Source organism: Protopterus annectens, chromosome 1.part0 (assembly GCF_019279795.1).
Source record: "Protopterus annectens isolate FY-2018-M chromosome 1.part0, PAN1.0, whole genome shotgun sequence".
In the NCBI taxonomy this organism is placed as follows: domain Eukaryota; kingdom Metazoa; phylum Chordata; order Ceratodontiformes; family Protopteridae; genus Protopterus; species Protopterus annectens.
The window spans coordinates 1851998735-1852022325 of NC_056725.1; the positions used below are offsets into that span (position 1 = coordinate 1851998735).

The window sequence follows — 23591 nt, forward strand, 5'->3', positions numbered from 1 at the left end:
TGCTTTACATTACTTTGGCCGAAGGTTTAACTACATAATGCCGTCGGAACAACCGACGACCGGAATTCATAAAAAACGCAAAGACAAAGAAAAGGACAGGCATCCGAGGTCCAAAACCGATGACGAAGCCTCTTCCGGTGAACCGGCGACTGGCCTAGTTCTCAGTGATGTGCTTTCGCAGCCCCTGACACCCGCTACCTCAGAGCCACAGGCCACCTCTGACTCCCACGTGGAGACAACTAGGCCTCTGGAAACTCAAGGTATTGGGCCTACGGAAACTATTCCCTCAGATGGTCCGGAGCCGCTGAGCAGGCATCGGCTTCTGACAGTGTTTTCAGACCTACACAGCTTACTATCAAGTCCACTTCAGCAGCCAAGGCAAAGTCTAAAACACCATTAAAGACAAAGAAACAAGTACAGCATTCTCCTGGACAGTCATCCATGCCAAAGAAGCAGATGCTTAAAATGGCCGAGGACCTAATTACTTTGATTAAGGGTTCCCATCCCCCTCCTGATAAAAGGCCTAGGCAAGACACGGACTATGACTTCTCTGACCAGGTTTCTATTTCCTCTGATTTCTCTTCAGAACAGGGATATTCTCTTCCTCCCTATGAAGACTCTGACGCTGAAGAATCTTATCCCTTCAGCCTCTCCTCCTGAGGATTACTCTTTTGGGGAAACTTTGCACACCATGAGGGAGCATTTCCATTGGGAGAGCCAGGATTATTCAGAATCCAAGAAAAGGCTCAGAGACTTTCTTTTACTGCCTCAGCACAGGCGCCTTGCTATCCCCCCTGTACTAGATATTGTTGATGATGTTTTTTCCAAATCCAGTTTGTCTCCTGATTCTTTACCCCCTGCACCAGTCAAGCCAGATAGGTACTACAGGGTCCCAGACTCTCATAAATTTCTTTATAAAAACCCTGCTGCTGACCCAGAAACAATTTCTCAGGGTCCCAAAGGGGTTAAGGCTTCCACTGCAAAAAACCCTGTTCCCTCTGATAGGGATTCTAGAGCACTCACTGGATAGATGGGGGAAAAAAGTTTACACTTCTGCTACTTTAGCTGTAAGGGCTTTAAACTGCCAGTTTCACATGCTTAAATATCAACAATACCTAATGTCTTTGCTAAAACAGAAAATGCTTACAAGCTCAGAATGTCCTGACAATAAGGAAATGCAGGATTTATTGCATGTAGCTGAACAAGTGGGAAAGCATACTTTGCAATGTGGTTTTGATTCTTTAGAGGCTTCTTGCAGAACCGCAGTTACAGGTTCTGTCATTCGAAGGCATGCTTGGTTAAAAGAACAAAGTTTACCTGATCATGTTAAAGCAAAATTATTGGTTGCTCCATTACAGCATGATACTTTGTTTGGTGTTGAGGCAGAAGAGGTGTTAAAGAAAATGGAGGATAAAGCAAAATCAATGCAGACAGTAAAGGATTTCTTACAGGTTCAGCCACCTAGATTTAGCAGGAACTGGCCTTCAAAAAATTGGTCCTTTCCAATGTCAGACAGGCCACAAAGAGGCAGATACAGACACCCAAGAGGCAGATCTCAGCCCCAAGGCTCATACAGACCTAAACAATGGGGTGCTTCAGCCCCCAAAGGCGGAGAAGACAAATCACAACTTTATAGAAAACAGTCCCAATGACTTCCCTCTGCAAATGCCAAGCACTTACCTTTTGGCAGCACCCTTAGGGGGAAAACTAGCACTTTTCTCACAAAATTGGCACATGATCACCCAGGACAAATGGGTACTGAATATTGTTTCTCAGGGTTACAGCTTCCACTTTCACACCCTACCAAGGTCAAAAGGTATGCCAGACCTGCCACAAAATCAGTGGGCAAAGGCACAAAAACAAATTTCTGCTCTCATGGACATGAGAGCTATTCAAAAAGTACATAGCAAGAACAAGGGCAAGGATTTTACTCAAGACTTTTCTTGGTACCCAGAAAGGACAAAGCCTGGGGACCAATACTGGACCTGTAAATTCTAAATACTTTCCTGGATGTTCCAAAATTCAAAATGTTGACACTGCAGCAACTTCTACCCATGCTGGGCAAGAAGGCTTGGCTAGTTACTTTGGACCTCAAAGAGGCATACCTGCATGTCCCAATCAGACAATCTTGCAGAAGATACCTCAGATTCATAGCTGGCTCAATGCATTACCAATACTCTGCACTGCCCTTTGGCTTATCTACTGCGCTCAGGGTCTTCACAAAATGCCTGGCACCAGTAATTGCATTTTGCAGACAAAAAGGAATTCAAATATATCCCTACTTGGACGACTGCCTTATTCAAGCAGAGAGCAGGACATTCTATTACACCATCTGGCGTTTGTAAAACGATTACTAATTTGCCTAGGGTACACAGTAAACGAAAATAAATCAAAGCTAGTGCTCTCTCAAGAGATAATATTCCTGGGTGCAAGCTTAAATACAACTGCCCAGATGGCTTATCTCACGCCAGACAAGCAAAGGCAACTAACTCATTACTTTCAAATGATGGCAGCAAAGACCCAGCTACCTGCAAGAAAAATTCTACAGGCTTTGGGCTTCATGGCATCCTGCATCCTACTAATTCCATATGCAAGACTGCATATGAGGAAGCTACAATGGTATCTAAAAAGTGTTTGGACTCAACATTGCCACAGCCTGGAAACAATAATAACCCTTATTCCCTGCCTGCAACAGGAGTTCGATGGTGGGCACTGGCCTGTCACCACAACAAGGGACAGCCTTTCACTTTACCCACAGCCAGACAGACACTAACAACAGGTGCATCGGATTATGCCTGGGGGGCACACATGGCAGGAAAATGTATTCAGGGCACGTGGCCCACGGACCAAATGCATCTTCACATCAGTCAAAAAGGGATGCTAGCTGTACAGAATGCCCTGACAGCATTCAAGGATCTACTACTTCCAGGACAACTATTACTAAAGATGGACAATACTACAATTATGTGGTACATAAACAAGCAAGGCGGCACACATTCCTACCCCCTCTACAGGCAAGCCATGACCTTGTGGAACACAGCACTGACCTATCAAGTACATCTGCAGGCGCAATTCCTGCCAGGAAAGAAAAATACTCTGGCAGACGAACTAAGCAGAAACCTCATGGACCCTCATGAGTGGAAACTAAGTCCACAGGTCTTCAGCATGATAACAAGGAAATGGGGATGCCCAGACATAGATCTTTTTGCCTCCTCTAACAACTGCCAACTACAGAGATTCTGTACAAGGACTTGTCACTCACAAGCATGGAAAGTGGATGATCTATCATTCAGCTGGAAAACCCTAACAGTTTATGCCTTTCCATCACTGCCTGTCCTTCCCAAGGTGCTCCAAAAAGTCAGACAAGAGAAGCCAAAAATGATTCTGATTGCCCCAGACTGGCCACGCCAACACTGGTACCCAATCCTAAAGAGCTTGTCTCAAGGCCCAGCATGGACTTTGCCTCAAATTCCTCATCTTCTGGCTCAACAAAACAATCCGATCCTGCACAGCCAACTCAAAACCTTAACTCTGGCTGCATGGCAGATAATGTAGCCACTCAGAACACACCTCTCTCTAAAGCTGTTATGGATGTCATTTTGGAAGCCAGGAGGCCCAGCACCAGAAAATCTTATGCAGAAAAATGGAAGAGATTCTGTGCTTGGAACCAGGCACAAGGACTTGAACCACTTGTTCCAAATATTCCTCAGATGTTACAATACCTAATTGAGATGCTGGACAAAGGCCTATCCTTCTCATCAATTAAGATCCATGCCTCTGCCATTTCAGCTCATTACAATACGGAACCTCCTATTTTCTCACATCCACTGTTAAGACAGTATCTCAGAGGGGCAAAAAACATAAGACCCCCAAGGAGAGCACCGATACCTACATGGGACCTCAACTTTGTCTTAGAAAAGCTCACACTGCCTCCTTTTGAGCCAGCCAATACAGCTGATATAAAATTCTTATCATAGAAAACTGCTCTGCTCCTAGCTATAACTTCAGCAAGAAGAGTCTCAGAGTTACAGGCATTAATGGCAGTGGAACCTTTTATCAGTTTTCATCTGGACAGGGTTTCTCCAAGGACAAACCTAACATTTATGCCAAAGGTAGTATCCAGTGTGGCTCTTAACCAAACCATTCATTTGCCAACATTTTATCCAAATCCCCAGAATAAAGGGGAGAGACTTCTGCACTCTTTGGACATACACAGGCATTGGACATAGACAGGCAGCTACGCTTCTACTTGGACAAAACAAAAGCTTTCAGAAAAATTGAGCAACTGTTTGTAGCATATGCTGCAGGATCACAAGGAAAGGCTATCTGATAGCAGACTATTTCAAAATGGATAGGACACTGTATTCGTTTCTGCTATGCACAGTATGGCAAGTCAGTGCCTAAGAATATTAGGCCACATTCTACCAGGGCAGCAGCCACTTCAGCAGCCTTTCTCAGAGGAGTACCAACCAAGGAAATGTTGGAGGTTGCAACTTGGAGTTCAGTGCACACATTTACCAAGCATTATCACTTACCTCTTTACTCTAAATCCAGAGCAGGCTTTGCCACTGCAGTTCTGCAGGGCCTCATAACCACTCCTAATCCTATTTAGACCCAGCCGCCCTACCTCAGCTTTGGGATTCAACCCAAGTGTAATGACTGCAACAGTGAAACACGATGAACATAGTACAGTTGTGTACCTACCATAAATGTAGATGTTCGAGTGTATTCACTGTTGCAGTCCAGGTTACCCACCCTCCATCCCCCTTTTCTTTGCTGGGACTTATCTATACTTCTCTATCCTATACAACCTATGTGGTGTATTTGCTTGTAGATGAAGGTATTGTTTTTATTTCACTGTATGTTTTTATAAGCAGTATGTATTGCCTACCTTCTTGGGGGCACCTGACATCTGGGACAAGAAAAACTGAAGAAAATGGCGTCGGCTGCATCTTATATACCCCTGGCGCACTGACGTCAGGGAAGAGGTGACAGCAACCGACGCCAGACCAGGACTTTGGAATTCAGGCCGACTGCGGGTAGCCTGCCAGCAGGCTAACCCAAGTGTAATGACAGCAACAGTGAATACACTCTAACATCTACATTTATGGTAGGTACACAACTGTACTTTCCTTTTTTCTCAGCTTTGGCTTGCAGTGGTGACAGAAAGGTAATAAGTAATATAATCATTGATGTTAAGTTGTCTATCTCGCCTTCATTCTTGCTGGATGGGTTCGGAGCCGACCTCTGCTCCGACTCGGCCACTCTAAAAGCTCGAGAGTTGGTTCCACCGGCTCGAGGCTCCCCTTATATCCCACAATGCTAGGCGTGAGTTACCTCAGATCTCATTTGCCGCTACAGCGATCGAGGTGTGTTTTCTACCGGCTCCAGGTTAGTGAAAGTTAGACTAGTTTAAATTCTTTAGACTTAAGCTAGCTTAGTGTATTTTTCTTTCCCCTTAGTGTAGTGGATATTATCCCTTCTACCTTTTATCCAGCCCCCTTTTTTTCTAAAGAACTTATAGTTCTTTCCCAAAGGCCTTCAGGCCCTTCCTTCCCTATCCTTAGGGTGTGTGTGTGTTTGATTAGGGAGTTTTAACTTAACTTACCCTTTAATTTAAATAATTCCCTTTAAACCCCTATCAGTGTAATCTGTGTGTGTGTTTTCTGTGTGTGATTACACTTCGGTTCCTTGAGTATGTCCAAGGATACAAAGGTCTCAGGCTTCAAGAAGTGTGACTCGTGCTGTCAGAAAATGTCTCTGACAGACGGTCACACTTCTTGTGTGTATTGCCTGGGACCTTTACACCTGCAGGACTCTTGTGCTGTATGCCATGGCTTCAGCCCTAGAGTCCTGCAGGAGAGAAAAAATAAACTCATTTTAAGGGGTTTGATTAAGCCTGAAGGTTCCCCTTCTGTGTCATCGGGGAAGCCCTCTAAGGCTTCCAAGACCTCGGCTCCAGCTTCAGAGTCGAGGCCTAAGGCTTAGAAGCCTACTGCTTCATCGGCTCCGGCTGGAGCCGATGAGTCTTTGACTGCAGTATCTGTGCCGGAGCCGAGGCATTAGAGATTCCTGGGTCGGCTCCGATCAGACCATCGGAGCCGACATCTAGAAAGAGATCGAGGTCACCGTCCCTTGGCTCAGTTCATTCGGCTCCAGCGTCTCCCCTGCTGTCTGAACGGAGCCACAGATCTCACTCCTCCAGGTCATCGAGGCTTTCAGATCACGACCTCCAGAGGGTAGTGAGTAGACTTTTGAAGTCCGAGGCACTGGCCCAAATGCTCCAGAGTCCGACTCATCAGTCGATGCCTCAACTTTTTCCTATAAATATTCCTCCTCTGACTCCTTTGAGCTCGGAGCCGGGCGCCTCGGGACCGAGACTGTGGTAGCGCCGGAGCCGATACAATTGTCTTCGGCTCCGTCCGGCTCCGATTTCTTCTTGAAGAATCTCGGCGCCGCTTCCTCGTCGGCTCGAGGTGAGTGGCATCGGACTCTTGTCCGACCCCTCTCCCTCTCGGTGCTTCGGCTGGTGAGCTCGGCTCCGACATCGGCCTCGAGCCATCTCTGTCGGTGCCGAGGGAGGTTCTCAGCTTCGGAGCGGGACCTCTGGCTCTGCCGGACAGGGGTGTTCGAGGTCATGCGGAGTGTGTTGGAACCTTGTTCGACTCCACAGTCGGCTCCGCCCCCTCCCTCTTCGGTGCCTTTGGTTATGTCGACTCACTCCCTCATCCCAGTCCGCAGAGTGCCAGCTTCTCAAGAATCCCCTGTGTTGATCTAATCCTCTTCCTAGGCCTCCCTGAATTGGCAGGGGAGCCCCTAGGAAGAGAAAGTGTAAGAGGAAGCACATAGACTCACCTGAGTCTGTCACCTCTGACACAGATTTAGAGGATTCCGAGGGTTCCCCACGTTCCCCTTCTGAAGATGTCTCTTTCACAGACATTCTAGAGATCCTGAAACAGAGGGGAAATTGGCCAGCCCTTAACCCTTCGGAGGATGAATCTGTGTATCTTGTGGCGCTTGGCTCTCACCCTTCCACCTCCTGGGTGTCCCCCTTCATCCCCTCATGCAGGTGGTTGCAAAGAAGGCCTGGACGGCTCCTGATTCAGTGGACCCTACCCCCAGGAGACCTTCCAAATTTATAACAGCACCAACTGACAAGCAATTTCTCACAAAAGGTGTTTCTGTGGATGCTATGGTGGTAGCTGCTGCCACCAAGAAGGAACTAGCTGATCCTTCAGTGCCTGTTCATCTCCCTAACAAAGAATCTAGGTCTATGGACAGGTACGGAAGCGAATGTTCTCGCAGCGACCTTTGCTATGCTCGCTGAACTACCTATGCCATTTTACTCGTCTTCAAAGAGACTTGATCAAAGAAGCGAGTGACATGTTGAAGGATCCTATGGCTGTGGGTTTTCAAGACAAGATGAACACTCAGCTGGCTACCCTGAACTCCATAGCTAACTCCTCCATGCGCCTCCTTTCTTATGCGGCTGATGGAGCGAGCAGGGCCGCAGGGACAGGTGTGGCCTTACGCAGGCATGCCTGGATGCAGCTATGCAACTTTGCAGACCCCTTTAAAACGTCATTCACTAATTCCCCGTTTGATGGATCATCTCTTTTTGGTCCTCAAGTGAAAGAAACCTTGACTAGGTGCGAGACGGATGGCAAGACTCTTTCTGCCGTCTGAGTCTGTTTTTCTACTCCTTCTAGGCCTTACCCCAAAGGCCAGAAAAGTGGAAAAATGTGGTTCCGCAAACAATCTCAAGGGACTTCGCCTGACGCACAGAGTCGGTTCCCCGCCAGAGGCAGAGGGGGAACAACAATGCTAGACGCCGCCCTAGAGGCAGGGGGTCCAGAGAACCAGGGCAATCGAGAAACCTTCTCTGATAAGCCCTTTCAGCATCCCTGAGGTGTTGCCCGACTGCCCACCTTCGGAGGCAGTCGGGGGAAGATTGTCACTGTACCCAGAAGCCTGGCTATCCCTGACTCAAGACAAATGGGTACAGTCCATCATTTCTGAAGGCTATTCCATTCCCTTCGTTCGCATTCCAAACCAATCAAAAAAATCCCTTCCAGATGTTCCACCCGCTCAAAGGGATCTTGCAGCTTTGGCAATTTCAAAGCTACTTGCAAAAAGAGCAATTCAGCCAGTTCCAGCAGACCAGCAAGGATCCGGAATCTACTCCAGGTTCTTTTTAGTTCCAAAGAAATCAGGGGACTGGAGACCAATTTTGGATCTCAGTATCTTGAACAAGTCAGTCAAGAAAACAAGATTTCGGATGGTCACGCTGCAGTCCATCCTTCCCCTATTGGGAAAGGGAAACTGGATGTGCTCTATAGACCTTCAGGATGCGTACTATCACATAAAAATGAACAGACGCTCCAGAAGATTCCTCCGCTTCAGGCTGGGAACCAGTCATTTTCAATTCAGGGCCCTGCCCTTTGGTCTCACCCACTGCCCCGGTGTTTACCAAATGTATGGCAGTGGTAGCTTCTCACCTGAGACGCCAAGGATTCCAGGTGTTTCCATACTTGGACGACTGGCTCCTCACAGCTCCCACCAAGCATCATCTTCTAATGGCCAGGACTACACCTTTCGCATTTGTCAAAATTTAGGCATTTCAATAAATTGCGAAAAGTCTGTTTTGTCGCCTTGTCGTACTATTACCTTCATAGGCAAATCTAGACACAGTCAACATGTCTGTGAGACTAACAGATCAGAGAATAACAGACATACACAAACTGGTCTCGCTCCTCTTCAGCAGCAACAGAATCAAAGCCAGGTTAGTTCTGAAAGTGTTGGGGATTATGGCGGCTGCCATACCTCTGCTTCCATTAGCCAGATTCCACATGAGAATCCTTCAATGGATGCTCTTCACGCAATGGTCATACCAGCAACTTCCGATGTCCCACACCATTATGATTACGCAAACATGCAGAAATCATCTTCTGTGGTGGATGTCTTCCCCTCAGCTCTTACTGGGAAGACCCTTTGTTCCTTCCCCTCCGGTTGCTACTCTGACAACGGACGCCTCCCTGATCGGGTGTGGGGGGGGCATTATCAGGGCATAACTGTCCAGGGCACATGGCAACCAGACGAATGCCACCTGCACATAAATGTTCTAGAGTTGAGAGCAGTGCTTTTAGCGTTGCAAGCCCTTCAAGACTCTCTTCCCTTGGGAACGATAGCAATCCAGACTGACAATATGTCTGTAGTGTGGTATATCAACAAACAAGGCGGAACCAGGTCCTACCCCCTGTGTCGAGAAGCACTCAGACTGTGGCAATGGGCGATTTCTTCTCAGCGGTTTCTGATAGCAACGCACATCCCCGGGAAGTCCAATCAAATCGCGGACAAGTTGAGCAGAGCTATCCTCATGCCTCACGAGTGGTCTCTGAAAGACTCTGTTGTGAGAGAAATTTTTCTCAAGTGGGGTCAGCCTTGCTGCGACCTTTTTGCTACTATCCAAAACAGCAAGTGCAGAGATTATTTCACCCTATTCCCTTTACCAGGCCAGCCCAGCAGAGACGCCCTAGTCCAAGTTTGGCCCCGGGGACTTCTGTATGCATTTCCTCCCTTCCCACTAATCTCTCAAGTGATACAGAAAGCTATCGCTCAGAAGGCCTCATTGATCCTCATTGCTCCTTACTGGCCTCGACAGGTTTGGTTCCCCTTTCTACATCATTTTCTGTTGAGCAACCCTGGCATCTGGACCTAGTTCCAGATCTTTTGATCCATCAGTCGGGTCAGTTTCATCGCCCTTCCCTCTCTGAACCTCACTGCTTGGTTCCTCCAATTCCAACCTTAGCCAGGCTTCCTCAAATATCTCACTCTGTTCGAGATATTTTGATAGCTTCCCATAAATCTTCCACTCAAAAGATTTATTTGAGTAAGTGGAAACGTTTCGCCTATTGGGCTCAAGGAAGGGACATAGATCCTTTCACTGCTTCCATCCAAATGGTCCTTGATTTTCTAGCTGAACTCTTCCATGCAGGTTCATCTCCTTCTACTCTTAAAGTTCAATTGGCAGCTATTTCTAACTTTCATGTGGGCATTTCAGAGTCTGCCATAATGTCCCACAAGCTTTGCAAAGCCTTTTTGAAAGGAGTTTTTCTACTCAGACCTCCTATAAGAAATCATCCTCCTCCTTGGGACCTAAATTTAGTTCTTAGTTCTTTGATTTTTCCCCCTTTCGAACCGGCAGTCTCCTGTTCTTTAAAATTGCTATCATGGAAGACTCTCTTTCTGGTAGCTATTACTTCATCTAGAAGAGTTTCAGAACTTCATGCACTCAGCTGTCGACCTCCTTATCTGTTGTTTCATAAGGACAGGGTATCTTTACGGACCAACCCATCCTTTTTACCTAAGATAGCCTCGACGTCTAACCTAAATCAAAGCATTGACCTCCCTGTGTTTTTTCCAGAATATTCTAATAGGTCTGAACAAAAATTGCATTGGCTAGATGTTCATCGTCAGTTAAGGTACTATTTGGATAGAACCAAACAATTCCGAAAATCTGACCAGCTGTTTGTCTCCTATGCAGAAGGCAGAAACGGACTTTCAGTTTCAAAGGTATTATTATCTAGATGGCTAACATCTCTGATTTCCCTTGTTTATGAAATTAGACACCAAAAGCTGCCTAACAAACCTAAAGCCCATTCTACCAGAGCTTTGACTACTTCTATAGCCTTCCAAGACAGATTGCCTATTGACACCATTTGTGCAGCGGCTACTTGGGCTACTCCTCACACTTTCATTTCTCATTATAAGTTGGATTTAGCTTCTAGGCATAGAGCTAACTTTGGTTCCACTGTTCTCAAGAGTCTGTTCCGTTAGGCCACCCGGGACAAGGTGCTAGGGACGCGGTCCCATCCAGCAAGAATGAAGGCGAGATAGACAACTTAACATATAGAAGTTATGTTCTTACCATAACGATTCATGTTAGTTGTCTTCTTCGCCTTCTTCTTAGGCCCCACCCTCCTTCCCCCTGGCCTGGACAGACCTAGAGGAGTTTTGATTGTGACCTCTCTTTCTACCACCTCTTTACTTTAGGTATATGCTGCTGTGCATATTTTCCTGGATCAGGATGTAGGTCACCCTTCTCTTCTCCCTGGTTTATAGAGGTGGACTTTGTTTATAGTTATTCTGTTACTATTATAAGCTGGGCCTAGCTTACAAACGAGATCTGAGGTAACTCACGCCTAGCATTGTGGGATATAAGGGGAGCCTCGAGCCGGTGGAACCAACTCTCGAGCTTTTAGAGTGGCCGAGTCGGAGCCGAGGTCGGCTCCGAACCCATCCAGCAAGAAGAAGGCGAGAAGAAGACAACTAACATGGAACGTTATGGTAAGAACATAACTTCTATTTTTCATTATTTTATGCTTGCAAAATGCTGCATGTTGTACCTGTATTAAAAAATTGCAACTTGCTTTGTTTTGGAGATATCTTGGTTTTATTGGGACCTTCCTTGTTTGTGACTACTTAGAGAATTGATTCCTGAAAGTATTTTAGTAAACAGAAATCACAAGTATATTAATGTCATTGGCAGAAGTGTGAAAGTTAAAATTGTTGGAGTATACACTGGATATAAAGAAGATTATCATGGAAGAAGTGTGGGATGTTAATTATGACTTTTTTATATATTTACAGATGGTCTCTGTCAATGCATCACTTTTTCCTATTTCCCTTGTCAACTCATTAATAGCTGTAGGAAATGATGGCCTTCAGGAGCGAGATAGAATGGTCCGAGCCTGTATTGCTATTATCTGTGAACTAGGTGAGAAATACTCTCATGTTGAAAGTAGCTCATTTCATAGTTGATAATAACATGTATTTTGTAAATCATGTATTGCTTTTGGCAGCTGATTCAGGTCATAATGTACTTTGCATCTAACTTCCAGAGAATCATTTAGGTAGTAGTCGATTCAGTGTGACCTTCACACTTCCAACTCCTGTCAAACCTGGGATTTACAATCATTTACAAAAAGTCTCACATGGTTCTTACACAGGACCTGGTTTTCCTTGTTTGCAGACTGGACACAGAAAAAATGCATGCCTTTCTCCCTCAGAAGAAGGTTCAGAATCTGTCCAAATGCTTCCTAGACCTTTCCTCTCAACACACTGCACAGCAAGGGAAATGTTAAGAACTTTGGATTTCATGGTGACCACTGTCCCTAAGCTTTCCCTAGCAGACTTCACATGAAGAAAATCCAATTATGTCTGAAGTCTGTGTGGTCCAAACACTCCCACCCAGTTGGAGTGAGACCCTGATCTTCTTTTCCCTTTTCTCAAAAAGGCTCTATTTTGGTAGAAAGAACAGGTCACTGTCAACCCAGGACTTCCCTTCACACCCCTTCCTCCTGTTCAAGAAATCCACACAGATGCCTCTGATGAGGCATGGGGGCATGGACAGGATCGCACTGGGTACAGGGCAGATGGCAGCCACAGTTCTTGAAGGATCACATCAGTTTGAAGGAAATGAAGGTTCTCTTGCAAGCGCTGTAGACTTTCTTCCACCTGTGAAAACCAGGACTGCTCCTGTATACATGGACAACACCATAGACATGTGGTACATAAACAAACAGGGAGGCACCAGGTCTCATCATTTTTGCAGGTTAGCACAGTAGGAATGGAACTGTCACCCAGATGGACATCACCCTCATAGCCACATATATTCCCTCACAGGACAGTGTGCTGGCAGATTCTAAGCCACTCATTGCAGGACCCCCACTAATGGAACTTGAACAGACATATCTTTAGGCAATCACTCTGCAGTGGAGCACGTCACAAGCCGACCTGTTTGCATCACTAGCCAACCATCATCTTTTCCAGTTCTGCACCAATGAACCATGTCCCTCATCCTGAAGGACAGATGCCTTTTCCTCCCAGTGGACAGGGAAGTTCCTCTTTGCCTTCCCTCGACTACCTTAACCTCCACAAATTCTTCTAAAAGCACAAAAGGAAACATCCAAACCCCTTTTACTGAGCCCCCCCCCCCCACCTTTGGAAGAGACAGCATTGATTTCCCCTGCTACTTCACCTAACAAAAGGAAATTAGAGGAAAATACCCCTGCAACCGGGACCTTATCACACAACAAAAAGCATTTATTTTCCACTAAGATCTTTCCTCACTCATCCTGACTATGTGGATAATAGGATTCTAATACTCCAAAGGCATCTGTTCCCTGAGGAGGTTTTTGAAGTCCTAAAGGAAGCCCGGAGACCCACTACAAGAACATTTCACATAGCTAAATGAAAAAGATTTTCTTATTGGTGCCACAAACACAGTCAGGACCCATTCTTAGCAGAGGTCACTGGCGTTTTACAGTATCATTGTGAACTGCTTCAATTCAGGCTTGGTTTACTTTTCTATCAAAGCTCACCTGTTGGCTATTAGTGCCTTTCTGCTTCTTAACCCCCTGCTTATGGCCAGGGGTGAGGTCAGGCTTGTTCTGAGGGAGTCCTGCATCTTAATCCACCAAGGAAACCTGTCATTCCTCCTTGGGATCTCAATTTTGTGTTGGAAAAACTTATGTTACCTCCCTTTGAACCAGCATCTTCTACCACTTTAAAGTTCTGCATCTGGAAAACTATTCTACTCTTGGTTCTCGCATCAGCTGAGATAGTGTCTGAGTTGCAAGCTCTCATGGCCATTCCAACTTTTCTTATTTTCCACAAAGGCAGGGTGACTCTCAGGGCTAATCCATGCTTCATGCCTAAGGTACTGAATGAGCTGTCTCCCAGTCAGGCTATTCACCTACCTGCTTTCTTTCCCAACCCTCAAAATGGGGGGGTCCTACATTTTCACAACATTCACAGACAGCTGAGTTTTTTTTTTTTTTATGGATAAAACTAAATCCTTCAGAAAGACTGACCAGCTGTTTGTATCTTTTATGAGCACTATGCTGGGCCAGCTGGTGTGCAAACAAGCTATCGCAACTTGGATCTGTAGGGCCATTTCTTTCTGCCTTTTGCACAGTTCTTGCCTTCCTGCCCAAAAGCTCATTCCGCTAGGGCAGTAGATTCCTCAGGGGCCTTTCACAAGGGAGTAGATGCCAGATCTATTTTGGAGGCTACTACTTGGCCCTCTGTGCACACCTTCACCAAACACTACAAAGTTGATAATGTTTTCCAGGTAAAAGGCTGCTTTTGCTGTGTGCAGTGCTAGACCGCTCATCTACTCATTAGCCAACTACCCTTCTTTTTGCCTCCTTAGCTCTGGGAATAACCCATATGTCAGGAATGCTGCAGCAGCAACAATTTCATTTATAACATAGTATAGTTGTGTAAGAACTTATCATAACAGTAGATCTCCTACTGACCACTTTTCCATCCCACCCTCTTTCCCTCTTCTCTTGCTTATGTTAACCTCCTCCTCCTTCTTCTCTCCCTATACTTTTGTCTACTGTGCTACATGGAAATGGGGTAGTTTACTAAACTATTTCAGTTGTATCCCTCCTAGCCAAATGGTCTTCCTTTCTCAGTAGTCTTCAGGCCACTGGTTTGGAGATAGTCTGAGGTTCATGCTTGTACATCCATATTTATACCCCTATGCTTACAAGCTGAGGTCATGTGTCAGGCATACACCTTTGGGGAAGGTAAAGCTTTAGTACATTGGTCTGATGTCGGCTGTGACAACTCTTATGTCAGGAATACTGCAACAATGATCAGTAGGAAATCTGCTGTTATGGCAAGTTCTTACACCACTGTACTTTATTCCAGGAAGCTTCTGACAACAAGGAAGGAAGGGTTGTGGAGGCCCAATCTAGACCCATCCCTTCTCAATGCCTTTATCAGGGTTCCCTCTTTCAGGATGTTGTCTCTTCAAACACTATTTCCTCTGTTGCTTCCTAAAGATTTTCTGGTATCCCTGGATTTGAAGGACATTTACCTCCACATTCTTATTCCCCCTTTCTTCAGAAGTTTTTAATTTCTCTGTTTCTTCCTCTCTTTATCAGTTCTCTGGTTTGCCTTTTGATGTTCTTCGTGTTTCACTGTTGCAGTCATCACACTTGGGTCGGGATTATCTGCCTGCAGGTAGCCCTCAGTCGGCCCGAATACCAGAATCTTGGGATTTCTGCTTTGGATGCTGTCGCCTCATCCATGATGCCAGGGGTATAAAACATGCAGCTGACGCCATTACATCAGCTTTTCTTGCTGTGCGGGAGCCCGAAGCAGTTTGCAAGTGCCGGTCGACAGCTACCTGAAATTTTAATTTTTCGAGTTTCAAACCTGATGTCTTCTAAAGCTAAGTACCCCTTTGGGGATCCTTTTTTCTTGCTCTAACCGGTGTCAGAAAAAGTTAAGAATTGTCTTGCCTGTGGAAAGCAAATACCTCCCAAAGATTTTCATTCTTACTGCGTCACCTGTTTAGGCCCAGACCACGACGTCCCTTGCTGTCGGTTTTGTGCCTTGTTCAACTCTTGAACTATTTGTCGTTGGGCTATTTTTGTCTCTAAATTCTTTCGGTCACATTCTCCGTATTCTGAAACGGTTTTGGTAAGCCATCCGACTACCGATCTTCTGAAAAAATGCAAAGATATAGACAGACCGCATAGGTTCAAAACTGCCGACGACGCTTTCGTTAAGCTAGTCACCAGTCCACTGGTGCTGTGAGGTGCTTTCGCAGACTCTGTTACCCACTTCTACAGATTCGCAGGCCTCTACTGAGACCCATTCAGAGTCCGGTATGCCACAACATGCTTCTTCGACTATGGAATCTGCGGATGTCTCTATCTTGGATGGGTCTGGAACCGCTGTGCTGACACCGGCTTCTGAGGGTGTATTCAGACCTTCCGATGTTTGTATCAAACCGACTACTTCGTTAATGACTAAATCTACCGAATTTCTCAGGCCCAGAGTTCACACTACGCCTAGGAAACTGATGACCAAAGCACATTCTTGAGCTCCCATGCCACCGAAACAAATGCTTAGAATGGCTGGAAGACCTTATTACTTTAATTAGGGGAAGCCAGCCTTCCCCCTCTAAAAGACGAAGAATTGATTTTCCTTCTGATTCTTCAGACCATGAGTCTGATGACCCCTGTGATTACCAGGCCATACCCTTATCTACCTGTGAAGACGCAGATGCAGAGGATTCAATTCCCTCAGCCTTCCCCTCAGAGAACCTTTCTTTCGGTGAAACCTTGCAATACCCTAAGAGAACATTACCGCTGAGAATGCCAAGACTACCCACAGTCCAAAAAGAGACTCAGGGAATTTTTAGACTTGCCTCAGCCTGGGCCTCTAGCTGTTCCCTCTATCCTGGATATTATAGATGATGTCTTCATGGAATCCAGCCTTACCCCTGATACTTTACCTCCTGCTCCTAGAAAGCCTGACAGATGCTACAGAGTACCTGACTCTCACAAATTTCTCTTTAAAAATCCCACTGCGGATCCAGAGACGGTTTCCCAGGGACCTAAAGGTATTAAGGCTTCTACAGCCAAAAACCCTACCCCTTCGGACAGGGATTCTAGGGCTCTAGACAGATGAAGTAAGAAGGTTATAACTCTGCAACTCTTGCCATCAGGCCTGTAAATTGCCAGTTTCACATGTTTAAGTACCAGCAGCATATTAATGATCTAATTAAACAAAAAATGTTGATTCATAATTGTGCAGAAAATAAGGACTTACAAGATTTAATGCATTCTACAAACCAAGTTCGTAAATATACTTTGCAGTGTGGATGTCCTTCATGGATGCATCTGCAGTCATAACAACTGGGTTGTCCTGGTCCGGTCCCGCCTGATGATGTCACTTCACCCGACGCCATCTCTGTTGGTCTGGTACTCAGTCTTTCTTGCCGGCGTGGCGACAAGCAGAAGCTGTTCGCAAGTGCCGGTCGGTCAGATCCAGAGATTACTACCGAATACTACTTGAAGACTTCTACTCTTTCTTGCCATGTCAGAAAAAGTCAATAACTGTTTAACTTGGGAAACAAATACCTCATAAAGATTTCCACTCTTACTGTTTGCCTTGTTTAGGGCAGCCTGTTCAGCCTGTGCTCATTCAACCGTTTGCTGAACAGTTTTTCGCTCAGATTTGTCGGATCCTCCGACTTCCCAGATTGTTAAAAATGCAAAGAAAAACCATGGTTAAGCAAATCATGAGAAACCGAGAAAACTGATCAAAGCACAGCTGAATCAATGACTACTACTGAGGCTCCTGCTACCTTACTTGAAACGGCCTCAGAAATCTTACTTCCAGTGGTTACTAGTGACTTATCAGACACCATCCCTTTGGATGTCTCTACCCCAGCACGTGGTGCTGCTAGGCCTCCTGCAGCCATGTCTATTAAGGCCTTTGCCAGGGCTAAAGCAGCCAAATCTACTAAAACAGTGCCTGTTAAGCCCCCCTCTACTTGGCCCACTTCTAGTTCACAAATGCTTACTCTGGCAGAGGATTTAATATCCTTAATTAGGGGATCTCAATCTCACCCAGACAGGGCCTCTCAGCCCCAGAAAGAGACCTAGAGCAGAGCCCCCCGAGCCTGTGTCCTCTGATGATTCCGTGGAGGACTCTGATATTACAGACCAGCCAGAGGCTCATTTCTCCAATTATGAAGACTCAGATGCTGAAGAATCCATTCCAGCAGCTTCTCCACCAGAAGAATTCTCCTTTGGGGAAACCTTACATGCCATGCGAGAACAATTCCAATGGCAGGAACAGGATTTCTCAGATTCCAGAAAAGACTTAGGACTTTCTGCACCTACCACAACACAGGCCTTAGCTATACCTCCTGTCCTCCAGCCCCTGTCAAACCAGACAGATTTTACAGGGTTCCAGACACTCATCACCACTTATACAAGGCCCCACTTGCAGACCCCAAACCATATCCCAGGGCCTAAGGCAGCAGCCCGACCACAGCAAAAACCCTATTCCTTCTCAAAGGGAAGCCAGGTCTTTAGACAGATGGGGCAAAAGGTTTACACCTCTGCTACACTCACAGCTAGAGCTTTAAATTGTCACTTTGACATGATACGATACCAACAGTTTATGCTTGATCAGTTAACTAAAAGCTATCCTCTGACTCTATAGATAAGAAATATATATTAGAAATGGTAAATAACATACAACAGGTTAGTAACCATTCCTTAAAATGTGGCTATGATGCACTGGAGGCTTCATTTAGATCAGCCATGACTGGCACAGTGATAAGAAGACATGCATGGCTGAAGGAACAGGTCTTACCGGATCATGTTAAAGCTAAGTTATTAGATGCACCTATGGATAAGGCCAGTTTGTTTGGTACACCTGCCCAGCAGGTAATGAAGAAAATGGAAGAAAAGGCAAAATCTGTACAAACAGTTAAAGATTTCTTGCAGGTTCAACCCCCAAGGTTTAGCAGGAACTGGCCTGCCAAAATTGGTCCTTTCCTGACTTCACAAAATCCCAAAGGGCAGGAATAGACGTCCCACAGGCAGAAATCAATCCAGAGGGGTGCCTACAGAGGACCTACAGTGGCAAGGTAATAACAGAGGCACAGACACAGCCACTGCCACTACAACAGCACAGTGACTTGATTCTAACTCCGCCTACCAGGGAACAAATAGCACCATTAGGCGGAAAATTAACCTTATTTTCAAAAACTGGCACTATATCACAAAAGACAAGTGGATTCTGCAAACCATAGACCAAGGATACCGGTTCCACTTCCACACTTTACCAGTCAAAAGAGGAATGCCAAACCTGCCTCCAAATCAAAACAGAAGCTCTACAGCAGATAATGCAACTAACAAAGATGAGAGCTGTGGAAAAAGTGCCAATAACAGAACAAGGCAAAGGATTCTACTCCAGACTATTCCTAGTTCCAAGAAAGGAAAAAGCTGGAGACCTATTCTCGACCTGTCCATCTTAAATACATTCATCATTGTCCCAAAATTCAAAATGCTGACCCTCCAGCAACTTCTTCCCATGCTGGGCAAGGAGTGCTGGCTGGTAACTCTAGATCTCAAGGAGGCATACCTGCACGCCCCATACGACCAATTTGCAGAAGATACCTCAGATTTCTTGCAGGATCAGAGCACTATCAATTCTCAGCATTGCCCTTTGGCTTATCTACTGCGCCCAGAGTATTCACAAAATGCCTGGCATCAGTAATCGCCACTGCAGACTACAGGAATCCAAATTTATCCATACCTGGACGACTGTCTGCTACAGGGGACAACAAAAGCAAGCTGACAACAGATTTACAAAGGGTCATTTACTTGCTACAAGCACTGGGATACACAGGCAATTTACAAAAGTCAAGGCTGATACCATCCCAAACAAGGACATTCTTGGTGGAATTGGACACAGTAAAACAAATGGCATTCCTAACTGCAGAAAACAAAAGAACTCCTCTTTACTTCTTGGCACTAACAAAACAGAACAAGCTAACAGCAAGAAAAGTTCTACAGGCCTTGGGCTTCATGGCATCCTGCATAATCTTGGTTCCACATGCCAGACTACATATGAGAAAACTACAGTGGTACCTAAAGAATTTATGGTCCCAACACAGGCACAGCCTAGAAGCAGAAATTCCTCTAATCCCATGCCTAAAACAGGAGTTCCTATGGTGGGCTCAAGCATGCCAGTCAAATCCAGGCCTACCTTTCCACAACTATCAAGCAAGCCAAACCATCACAACAGACGCCTCAGACCTAGGATGGGGGGCTCACATGCTGGACAAATGCAAGGATTGTGGACACAGGACCAGCTCCATTTGCACATCAACCTAAAAGAAATGCTGGCAGTAAAGCTGGCAATCCAAAAATTCAGACCATTCCTCAAAGCAGGACATTTGATGATAAGGACAGACAACACCACAGTCATGTGGTACATCAACAAACAGGGAGGCACTCATTCATACCCCTATGCAGAATGACTTTGGACCTTTGGAACCTGGCGCCAGCTACAACATCCAGTTACAGGCAATGTTCGTACCAGGAAAGGAGAATACTCTAGCAGACATGTTAAGCAGAACCACCTCGGATGCTCACGAATGGATGCTACACCGGACATCTTCAAGGCCATCTCAAAGAAATGGGGAATGCCACAGATAGATCTATTCGCCCCCTCTCAATCACCAGCTCAAAAATTCTGCACAAGGCCACCCACTTGCATGGAAAGTGGACTCTCCTTCAGCTGGAAAGGCCTGACAGCATATGCATTCCCACCTCTTCCCTTGATACACAAGGTATTACTAAAAATCAAGGAGGAAGGATAACCCTGATAGCTCCAAACTGGCCAAGACAACACTGGTACCCATTGCTGAGGAGCATGTCTCGGACAAAATATGGCCAATACCCCTGATGCCTTTGATGTTAACCCAGAACAACTACAGCATCATGCATCCAAACCTAAAAACTTTGCAACTGACTGCATGGAATATCACATAGCAGCAACTAATCCAAAGCTTTCCCAAAGGGTTAAAGACATTATCCTTGAAGCCGCAGACCTTCAACAAGAAGGAACTATGCAGGAAAATGGAAAAGGTTTGTCATTTGGAGTGCTGAAAGAGGAAAAGATGTGTCCAATATAGACATTGCTAACATTCTGGAGTATTTGGCAGAGCTTCTACATACAGGCCTGTCCTATTCCTCCATCAAGATACATGCATCAGCTATTTCAGCAGAATACAGCTTTGATCCACCTGTCTTTTCATCCTTTACTCAGGCAGTTCCTCAGAGGGATCAAGAATGTAAAACCTCCTAGGAAACCACCATTGCCAGCTTGGGATTTGAACTTTGTGCTGGAAAAGTTGACACTGCCTTTTGAACCAGCAGCAACAGCAGACCTGCAGCATCTATCGTGGAAAACTGCTTTCCTACTGGCAATAACCTCAGCAAGAAGGGTTTCTGAACTTCAGGCCCTAATGGCAGTACAACCCTTCCTAATCTTCCACCAAGATAGTGTCCATGAGGACTAATCCTACATTTATGCCTAAGGTGGTATCCAGAGTGTCTTTAAACCAGGCAATCCACCTACCTACCTTCTTCCCAAACCCACAAAACAGAGGGGAAAGAATGCTGCATACCTTGGATGTACATAGACAGCTACGCTACTACCTGGACAGAACAAAAAGTAACAGAAAAACTGACCAGCTGTTTGTAGCCTATGCAACAGGAAGGGAAGGAAAAGCGATTTCCAAACAAACAATCTCCAAATGGATAGGAAATTGCATACGATTCTGTTACTCCTTTCATGGAAAACCAATTCCACAGAACATAAGGCCTCATTCGACAAGGGCAACAGCCGCTACCACAGCCTTCTTACGAGGAGTGGCAACCAAGGACATTATTGAGGCGGCTACTTGGACCTCCGTGCATACATTTGCCAAGCATTATAATTTACCTCTGTATTCCAGATCCCGAGCAGGGTTTGCCGCTGCTGTACTGCAAGGGATCCTATCCACACCATAATCTATTCTTCCTCCTCCCCTAGTTGGCTATGGTATTCTACCCAGTTGTTATGACTGCAGATGCATCCATGAAGGACATAGTACAGTTTTGTACCTACCATAAATGTAGATGTCCGAACTGGATAGCATCTGCAGTCAGGATTACCCTCCCTCCTTCCCCTCTGTGGTACTCCTAGGGTATTTACCCTCCTAATAGCTAGCTGGCTGGGGGGAGTCTCTTATGGTGTATTTGTTTGTATATATGTACATACTTGCTTATTTTTTGTGTTTGCCTTCTATCCTTTTGGAAACATTGGCATTTACCCAAAATTTAGCCTTCCAAGAGGGCAACTGGCATCTGGGGCAAGAAACACTGAGGAAAATGGCGTCGGCTGGTGCCTTTATAACCCCAGAACAACAGAGATGACGGCGGGTGAAGTGCGACATCAGGGACCCGACTTAAGGGCTGCCTGACGACAGGACAACCCAGTTGTTATGACTGCAGATGCTATCCAGTTCGGACATCTACATTTATGGTAGGTACAAAACTGTACTTTTTGATGCCTTAGAAGCATCTTGCAGGGCTGCTGTCACTGGGTCTGTTCTGAGAAGGTATGCTAGGCTGAAGGAACAAATCTTGCCAGACCATGTCAAGGCAAAATTACTTCATGCTCCATTGAACCAAGAATGTTTGTTTGGCTTTAAAGCAGAAGTTCTTAAAATGATGGAGGAAAAAAGCTAAATCCATCCAAACTGTTAAAGATTTCTTACAGGTACAGCCATGTAGATTCAGTAGGCATTGGCCTTCAGAAAAGTGGTCTTTTCCAGTCCCTTCCAGACTTTCTCAGCCCAAACCCTGGGGGCAGCAGACCACAAAGACTACAGTCTCAGGGTATGAACGGATCTAAACAATGGCGTGCTCCCTCCTCAAAAACTGGGAGTGGTGAGCCACCCCCCTATGGAAAAATTTCACAATGACTTGTCCTTAATCCTTCCCAGCCATGCCCAAGTACTTGCACCCCTAGGAGGAAAACTCGCCCTGCATGCAAAAATCTGGGAGTATATTACCCAGGACCGTTGGGTCTTAAACATTGTATCCCTGGAATACAGATTCTATTTCCACTCTCTGCCAACCCTAAGTGGATTGCCAGACCTTCCTCCAAACCAGTGGACAGAGGCCCAAAAGCTCTCAGTATCAGGGCTATTCAACCTGTGCCAAAAGAGCAAAGGGGACAGGGTTTCTACTCAAGACTGTTCCTGGTGCCCAGGAAAGAGAACTCTTGGCACCCTATTCTGGATCTGTCATCCCTAAACACCTTCCTGGTGGTACCCAAATTCAAAATGCTTACACTCCAGCAACTCCTTCCTATGCTAGCCAAGGACTCCTGGCTAGTCACCCTAGACTTCAAAAGAAGGTTATCTGCACATCCCCATAAGGGAATCTTGCAGGAAATATCTACGTTTCAGGGCAGGCTCTATGCAGTATCACTTCTCTGCACTTCCCTTTGGCTCATCTACTACACCCAGGGTATTCACAAAGTGCCTGGCTCCAGCCATTGCTTACTGCAGGCAGAGAAATATTCAAATGTACCCATACTTGGACGATTGTCTGATTCAGGCGGACAGTCTGGAATTGCTACTTCAACACCTGATATTTGTAAGGCGACTCCTAACTTCTCTGGGGTATACCATCAATGAAAGGAAATCACATCTGGTACCCAGCAAAAAGATTGTATTCCTGGGAGCAAGCTTGAACACAACTTCCCAGATGGCATTCCTCTCTCCAGAAAAGCAGGTTTATTTGACAACTTATTTCAAACTACTGGCCACCCAAACCCAGCTATCTGCAAGAAAAATACTGCAAGCCCAAGGGTTCATGGCCTCATGTATTGTACTGATTCCATATGCAAGACTGCATATGAGGAAACTTCAATGGTACTTAAAAAGTCTCTGGTGTCAACATTCCCAGGACCTGGAAATGGTGATTCCTATCATTCCTTGCCTAAGGATAGAGTTCCTTTGGTGGGCAGAGGCTTGCAACCACAACAAGGGACTCCCTTTCTCACAACCCCCTGGCGTCCAAACCCTAACAGCAGATGCATCAAACTATGCATGGGGGGCTCACATGGCAGGCAAATGCATTCAAGGCAAATGAAGCCCAGGACAAATTCACCTGCATATCAATAAAATAGCTGTACAGAATGCACTG

General features: G+C 45.7%; 1 protein-coding gene across 1 annotated transcript in view; it reads left to right on the forward strand.

Annotated features, from left to right (window-relative positions):
- Positions 1–23591, forward strand: part of RICTOR (RPTOR independent companion of MTOR complex 2) — a 3179211-nt gene that overhangs the window by 361605 nt on the left and 2794015 nt on the right. The window contains exon 7 of the mRNA XM_044069875.1: positions 11650–11776. Coding sequence (XP_043925810.1) covers positions 11650–11776 — 127 coding nt within the window. The remainder of the gene's footprint in view (positions 1–11649; positions 11777–23591) is intronic.